The sequence below is a fragment of the Haemaphysalis longicornis genome, unplaced genomic scaffold (assembly GCF_048455015.1).
Source record: "Haemaphysalis longicornis isolate Haplotype H1 unplaced genomic scaffold, Haemaphysalis longicornis Haplotype H1 scaffold_15, whole genome shotgun sequence".
Taxonomy (NCBI): domain Eukaryota; kingdom Metazoa; phylum Arthropoda; class Arachnida; order Ixodida; family Ixodidae; genus Haemaphysalis; species Haemaphysalis longicornis.
Window position 1 is genome coordinate 11,069,202 of NW_027526257.1, and position 7,986 is coordinate 11,077,187.

The following is a 7,986-nucleotide window of genomic DNA, read 5'->3' on the forward strand; positions in this document are numbered from 1 at the left end:
CGCTCGTTATCTACGCCCATTTTTCTTCCTCCATGTCTACCACGCCGCGCCGCCGCAAGCCGTAATCGCCATAATCATCACGGTTTCGGCCGTTGAAACTACAGTTGAAACTGGTTTGCGTAAACAAATTCAAACAGCAACAGTCAAACACGACTGACATAACGGAAGACGACGAGAAGCACAATTAATCATAAGAACTAGGCATGTTTAACAGCAACCACAGAAACCGCACAGCACCCGACTCCGTTCACTCGAATGTTATCCTGCTCGTTGTCCCCACGGACGATGCTATATGTACTACGTAGTGAAGTCTCACCGGAAATTGCTATACGCACTACCGATATAGCGCCATCTATGGACGCTATCAGAAGCACTTTTTTTTATGTTTTTACTGTTTTTACGCGGTCTCAAGCGTTCGGCCGATTGACATTGCTGCTTTTCGTCGCTTTTGACCGATCCATGGATGGATCGACTCCCGTTGCGACAAATCACGGTAATAAAGCGCAAGTTTTGAATCGTGGGCCGGGCTGATGCACACGCTTCGCGCCAGGGCCTTCAAGTTGGCGTGGCAACTTCCCCATCGCGCCGTCAACACGCCGCAGTGGTTCGAAGACGGCTTGCCCAGTCTGAAGGTAGGTATTTCTGGCCTCGTTGGTTTGTCCCGTAACGCTTGCTTTACTGATGTTGAAGTTGGAGACCCGCGTCGACCGCCGAGCTTATATTTCCGTCACCAGCCTTTCCACCCGATGCGCGAGCATGCATGCATGTCGCGTGGTTCCTTCAGCCGGCCCGAGCAACTGAACGGTGCGAACGTGTATTGGATATCTTCAGCGCGTTTCCCCTCACCTTGTGAAATGTCGTTTCATGCATTGTTACAATTGCGATAACGCATAAGGACAAGCACTTTTTTAATCAACAAGTGTGAAGCTAATAATAGGAGATGGGGGGAGTCAGTGATGATGCTTGTATCCGCTTTCTAGTGCCGTATAATTAGTGTACTGAATCTTTCTCAAGGCCAAAACATCGTTCCAGGTTGTAGTGAAAGTTGTGCAACAGACCAGGATGGCACCAATGCCTTGTTTCTCTTTGAAGCAACCTTGTATTTATGCATTGAGAACCAATTCGACCAGCTGCACACTTTACTGGTTCCGTATGTATTAGCATGGGCGTCTGCAGAATTTTATCTTGAGGGGGCAAATCCATTGTTTCGGGCAAGAATAGGGAGAGGGCATGGGGGAGGGTGCAGGTGTGGGGGGGGGGGGGGAGGGGGGCAACATGTATATGTTCCCATTGTGTAGTATGATTCTAATCTTGTGCATTGCTCTTTTGACTCAGAAGTACTGGTTTTATTTGGGTGGCAGTTCATTTTTCCTAAAAAAATGTAGTTCTTACTGTGACCAAACAGCAAAAAAAAGATCAGTTCTAAGTGAGGAGGAAAAAGGTTCACGTCAATTTATAACAAAAACTACGACAGCTTCTGCATTCGGTGTGGGTCCTGTCGGGCTAACAGATTTGCAAAAAAATTGCACAACACTTCACACGGTGTGGTCGCATGCAGCCCTGCACCAACGGCATCTGCTCCCATTTTCTGTGACTGGCCATAAAAACTGGCTGCTTCAAAATAATAGTAAATTTCTTATCCGCATTTACATTCAGGCAAAAAGTATTGTGCAGCCATTTAATGTAGTAATGGTTGGTATGGAAAATCGTGCTCAATAGGTTTTCACGAAAGTTGGTTTCAAGAATTCAAATTGTGCCATAAGACAAAAATAACACAATGAAAAAACATAACAAAGGTCCTGGGTATTGCCATGTTTATTTTTGTGCTTTTTTTCTATCGTTTATACAAGCAACATAGCCGTATTGCTAATTGTATTGCACCTTTGGTTTTACAGGTCACCCAGAAAGGACAACTTCAATTGAAGCTGAGGATGTGGTGTAATAAAAATTTACTTCATATTGTAAAACAATAGCAGTGTTGATGTCTTCTTGAAAGTGTAAGAAACAACAGCCTTTCTTGGACCTTTTGCATGCAGACTTATTTTTGGATAACCTGAAAACAATTTAAAATAGTTAACTCGTTTCTTCTTGTCTTCTTTTTCTTTTATGGTAGGTGGTGCTTCTTTTCTTTCAGGTTGTTTTTCATGACTGATTCAGCTATTTAAGCATTCTGGAGTAGACATCTTCTCAGGACAACTGAGCTGACGTTGCCTGACGTTTATCATGCAAAGCGTCACACGTGCACCCTGCATGCTCACCATGGGCACGGACGAGTTGCAGGGTATGAATGAAGATAGCACAAAATTCTTTTATCAGCATGTAACCACCTAAGAGTCCACATACTTGAGCAAAATCATGGGCATCTTATGTGGCATAGAAATAATAGCAGTTGCCCTGCCAGTTGGAAAACATACAATTCAAACAATGCAGATGCTAATCAATATATATTTCCTTTTGCTTAGAAATGGCCTCTTTCTGTATTTTATAGTTTATAAATAACATAATGCTTGGCTGCAGCAGCTGTGATAAACTAGAAAATGTCAATAATGAAGAGATGGGCATTGCTTCCACATAATTTAGATATATATATATATATATATATATATATATTTTACCATTGGTGATGTGAAATTGCCTAGGCGAGTCTTTGGAGCTTGGTAAGAATCTGCTTCAATGCACAACGTAAACCGTGTTGGACAAACGGCACTGCTAGCACGTGACATTATGCACGTGAAAGAATGCAGGATAAAAGTTCTATACATCTTCCGGTTTCCTTTTCCTGTGTCTGCATGTTGAAAGCGCCTTTATTTGCTAAAATAAGGCTGAGTGGGAGGAGGGATGTGAAACGTTTAAAGGTCACACTGCAAAAGAATGTGCCTTAAGAGTTTCGTAAACACTATGGATTAGCTGCTTTACATCAGAAGCGTTTCTTACCAACACGTTTAGCCCCGGTGACTTTCTTGCACAGCTTGGCAGCCATGCGGAAAAGCCAACTTTAACAGCTGGAGCAAGGTGTACGAACACATACGAGCTAAAAGCACAGGTGCGCGTTCCCCCGTTTGTGCTCAAGAGTTCCTGTAGAACATGCTTTAGTTAACTGCTGCGTAGTCAGTTAAAACTGGTGTTACGTGCGCCGCCGAAACCACATCGCGCTACACGGGGCAGCGTATTAGACCTCACTCAAGGACCTTTAGTGTTGATCGAAACATCTGGTACGCACAGTAATTTTTCGTCTTCATCGTAAATTCAACGCAGCCTTGGCTGCCGGGAATCGAACCGGAGACATTGTACCTCCTGCAGCCATGAGAGGCTATATATGCGAGATCTGAGCAATCTGGCGCCTGAGAAATCTTATTACGGCGAATAAAGCCGACGTGGGATATTATTTAGAGAGTTGGCGATACCCAGGAATGGACAGCTTGAGGCTACTATAGATACATACTTGATTACACAAAAAAAATGACGCGGGCGGCCCGACACAACATACGATATGTTGATCAACACCGTATGTTATGCACCGGCTGCCCGCGTAATTTCTGTTCCTGCTTCGATTAAATGCTCAAACTTGTCGTAAACGGCCCTGTGGGCAGCCGTAACCAATTTCACGCCCATGACTACAGCGCAAACTTTGCTGTGACCGAAACCAGGTACTTTGCCGTTCGTACCAACGTTTATAGATACTTTCTATAAACGTTGGTTCGTACGAAGGTCGTCGCGTCAGCCCGCCACCAAGCAAGCTCGGGAGCTCGAAAGTGTTTCTGACAGAGCCTCATAGATGGCGCTATATGGGTAGTGCGTATAGCAATTTCCGGTGGGTCTTCACTACGTAGTACATATAGCATCGTCCTTCTTTTTTTGCGTGCGAAATTTGCTGGTCGAGTACCTTTAGAAATGAAAAGTTCCTTGCTCGCGCACCTTAGCGCTGAAGATGCATGCGCATTTGTGAGAATAACGGTGTCATTCTTGGCCGCCGCCAGCATTGGGTCTTTCATTCCGTGCTTGTTACTTAACATGAATGGAGAAATCGACAAAGATAACGGAGGGAGGTTTGACTGACGTCCGGAAGCTAACGAATGAAGTTGTTCTCGCTCGCAGCGTTGTATGTGCCGACCGTGTGGCTCATTAGGTAACCCGCAAGTGACAACCATTATGCGCAGTTAAGCAAACGTTTGTCCAAAGTGTCGGTGCTCCGTGTCCTTCACTTGGACGTCGGTGGTGACGCAGGAACGGCGGGGCTGGCACCACTGACGATCTTTCCAATCGCCGTGACTCACTTGCCTATTTTGACGCTTGGTTTGCGAAATATGCACTGGTCTGGTTGTACAGTTATTATACCGTATTCCTGGCAATCTCTCCAGCGCCATTTCCGGTCTAGCAGCACGAAGAAGTGACTATGGTCTGTGTTGACGTCAAGCTCCTAAAGAAAGCGCGCGCAACGCAAATCCTGTATTGAGCTGCTTGTTGCAAGTGTCGAAAGTGGGAAGTCTCTTACGAAGCGTCGTGAACGCAGCCATGGCCAGCACCAGCAGCTTGTAGAATAAGCTTTGTGACTTGAACTGAAGCGGCTTGATGTCGTGCTTCATATTTGCAGGCATCAGCCTCGCCGGCGAACTCCTGATCTGCTGGGACGAAAAGACCGCAGTGAAGATGACCGCCGACTGCGTTCTGACATGGCCGTGATCGTCGAGTTTATTACGCATGACCGAGCCGTCAGGTCGCCTCCTCTCAGCGGGCACCTCTAGCCCTACCATGTGACTCAGCTCAGCCGTACCACTTGCTAGCAAGGGGTGTTGCAGCTGTGCTTGGACTGTAGTCGTTGCATCACAAGTGACCGTTCCAGCAACATTTTGGTTACGAGTTTAAGTGCTGCATGTGTCACTGCTGCCACCTTCACCACTGCTTTAGCCTACTCTCGTTTGTTGAAGACTGGAGTGTTCCCTGTTGTTGGTTATCCTTGATCGATGCCCTTTATTTGCCATATCTGATGCTGCTGTGGTCATAGATGTCTGATGTGCTCAGCTGTTTATCTTTCAGGTTTGCGGCACTGCGTGATCTCCTCGTCGCACCAGATACGCCTTCCGTTTCTGCCTTGTTTTCTGGCTCTTTTTTTAAGTGGCTTTCAAAAAGCGTTCATTGCCACAACTGAAGGAAAACCGGGCCAACATCCGCTACATGGCCCTAATGACGTAATTTGGGCCGTCGAAGAACGTCAAGACGGGGAAAGAGAGAATGATCTTTTTTAGCAAGTTTCTAAATTATCTCATGGGCATGAGCAGTAATTTTTGGCTGGGGTACTTTGCGACCTACTAATCTAAGTACTGGGTGTGTTGGGTGACTGCATTGTGCAAGCATTTAAGATTTCAAAAAAAAGTTGGAAAAAGTGTTGCAGGGCCCCTTGAACTTGCTTAGAAAGAGCCTGTTGAATAGTGTCCAGTTGGTGGAGGATGCATTTGGGACGCCAGTGGCGTGGCGAGGAAACGCGTAGAATTTTTAGAATTTTTGGGTAGTCGCGAACTTGGCACATTTCATCACAAAAAGCGATATTGGAAGAGATTTAACGCCATTGTTGAACAAACTGTGATTTCGAGATTTTCGAAGCCGCCTCAGGGAAAGACTGCTGTGCCAAGAAAGACAAGGGCCCATCTGCATTGCTAGGCAACACTGAGGCACGTTAGGCCTGAGCAGAGAGGCTCGCCTGGCACCAGTGGAAACGCCTACTCCTCCTTCGTGCTGGTTCTTTCTCCTTCCACCTCTCTGCTGACGCGGTCCCACTGTGTTCATCGGTGGAAGGGCTCTCAATTCTTCCCCTCCGTTTCTGCCGCAGGTCCTTCCGCCTCTGGCCGCACGCTACAGCATGGCCTCCCACCGAGCCATCGGCTGTTCTGTTGCCAGCAGTGCAGCTACGTGACGCCGTCCTCGAGCAGCCTGAAGAGGCACCTGCGCACCCACACGGGCGAGCGCCCCTTCCAGTGCAGCCAGTGTGACAAGGCCTTTGTAACGTCGGGCTGCCTGGTCAACCACGTGCGCACCCACACGGGCGAGCGCCCCTTCCAGTGCAGCCAGTGTGACAAGGCCTTTGTGCAGTCGGGCCACCTGGTCGCCCACCGGCGCACCCACACTGGCGAGCGCCCCTTCCAGTGCAGCCAGTGTGACCAGGCCTTTGTGAAGAAGTACCACCTGGTCACCCACCGGCGCACCCACACTGGCGAGCGCCCCTTCCAGTGCAGCCAGTGTGACAAGGCCTTTGTGGAGTCGGGCCACCTGGTCGCCCACCGGCGCACCCACACTGGCGAGCGCCCCTTCCAGTGCAGCCAGTGTGACAAGGCCTTTGTGACGTCGCGCTGCCTGGTCATCCACCAGCGCACCCACACGGGCGAGCGCCCATATCACTGTTACCTGTGCCCCATGGCGTTCACCCAGAGCAGCCACCTGGCAAGACATATTAACAGCCACACAAGGGAGACCTTCTGGTGTCGCTTCTGCCCCCAGACCTTCGCTCGGCAACACCAGCAGGAGACGCACGAGAAGAAGCACAAAGTTCGCCCCCAGTAGCAGAGGTCGGCAAACTCACTCATGAGTCCGCTCACTCAGACTCATTTGGACTCAAACTCACGCGTGAGTTTGAGTTTGAGTGAGCGCGAGGCTAGTGTGGCATGGTGAGTTTGAGCTTGAGTGAGTTTGAGCCGAGTGATCACGACTGAGTTTGAGTCCGATTGAGTTTGAGTCCATTTTGAGTTCTGAGTACATTTTGAGTTTGAGTCCATTTTGAGTTCTGAGTACATTTTGAGTTTGAGTCCATTTTGAGTTCTGAGTACATTTTGAGTTTGAGTCCATTTTGAGTTCTGAGTACATTTTGAGTTTGAGTCCATTTTGAGTTCTGAGTACAATTTGAGTTTGAGTCCATTTTGAGTTCTGAGTACATTTTGAGTTTGAGTCCATTTTGAGTTCTGAGTACACTTTGAGTTTGAGTCCATTTTGAGTTCTGAGTACATTTTGAGTTTGAGTCCATTTTGAGTTTGAGTTCATTTTGAGTTCTGAGTACAATTTGAGTTTGAGCTCATTTTGAGTTCTGAGTACATTTTGAGTTTGAGTCCATTTTGAGTTTGAGTCCATTTTGAGTTCTGAGTACATTTTGAGTTTGAGTCCATTTTGAGTTCTTAGTACATTTTGAGTTTGAGAACATTTTGAGTTTGATTACATATTGAGTTTTGAGTACATTTTGAGTTCTGAGTAAATAGGAGTTTTAAGTCCATTTGGAGTTTGAGTACATATGAGTAGCCTAGCAGGCAGCTATGGTTGGCTGTTAAGTTTCATGCGTCACTGTGGGCTCGGAATTCAAGTTACCTGCGGGTATGGCACCAATCGCGATCTGCATGATCGGTTGGGAGGGAGGTGGTGTCTGATTTTTTTTAGTTTCTTGTTGAATTTTTATGGCCATAAGCACTTGCTGTATACCTAATTTTCGCGGCTGGGCGCGTGAGTGATAATTGACTGGTGAGGTCATAAAAAAGGGTTGTCTTAACTTTTCCTCCTGACGGATCCACTAAGAGCGTGGGAAAGGGTGGTGGGAAAGCACACGGCGGCGCTGGCGTGCTGGTTGTTCGCCTGCTACTGTTAACGGCTTGATATACTAGGGGTCACAAAGGAAGAGGTGAGAGCCGGGGGGAAATGGGGGCGGGGGCTGTCCTTTCTAATGTTTCAAATGAATTAGCTGAATTGACTGGGCAGCGCCTCTTAAGGCAGAATAATGACCACATTAGATTGGGTGAAAAGTGAAACTGATGAGGCTAAGGCGTGTAAGGTATCAAATGAAAGGTCCGGATTAACGGAATCACGCGGGGTAAATAAAAAAAATGCTTCCTGATTGTAGTCATCAGGCAGTCATAATGAGTCATAGATTGGGTTAAAATTCAAAATGACGCTGCAAGGGCATGTGGGGAATCAAATTCAAGGTCTCGATGTGGGGAATCATTCGGGACGAACATG

General features: G+C 47.2%; 1 protein-coding gene across 1 annotated transcript in view; it reads left to right on the plus strand.

Annotated features, from left to right (window-relative positions):
• The window catches only part of LOC144165860 (uncharacterized), a 126,814-nt gene extending 120,013 nt beyond the window's left edge, over positions 1-6,801 (plus strand). Inside the window, exon 3 of the mRNA XM_077695620.1 lies at positions 5,656-6,801. Coding sequence (XP_077551746.1) covers positions 5,656-6,552 — 897 coding nt within the window. The 3' untranslated portion in view covers positions 6,553-6,801. The remainder of the gene's footprint in view (positions 1-5,655) is intronic.
• Positions 6,802-7,986: the final 1,185 nt, after the last annotated feature.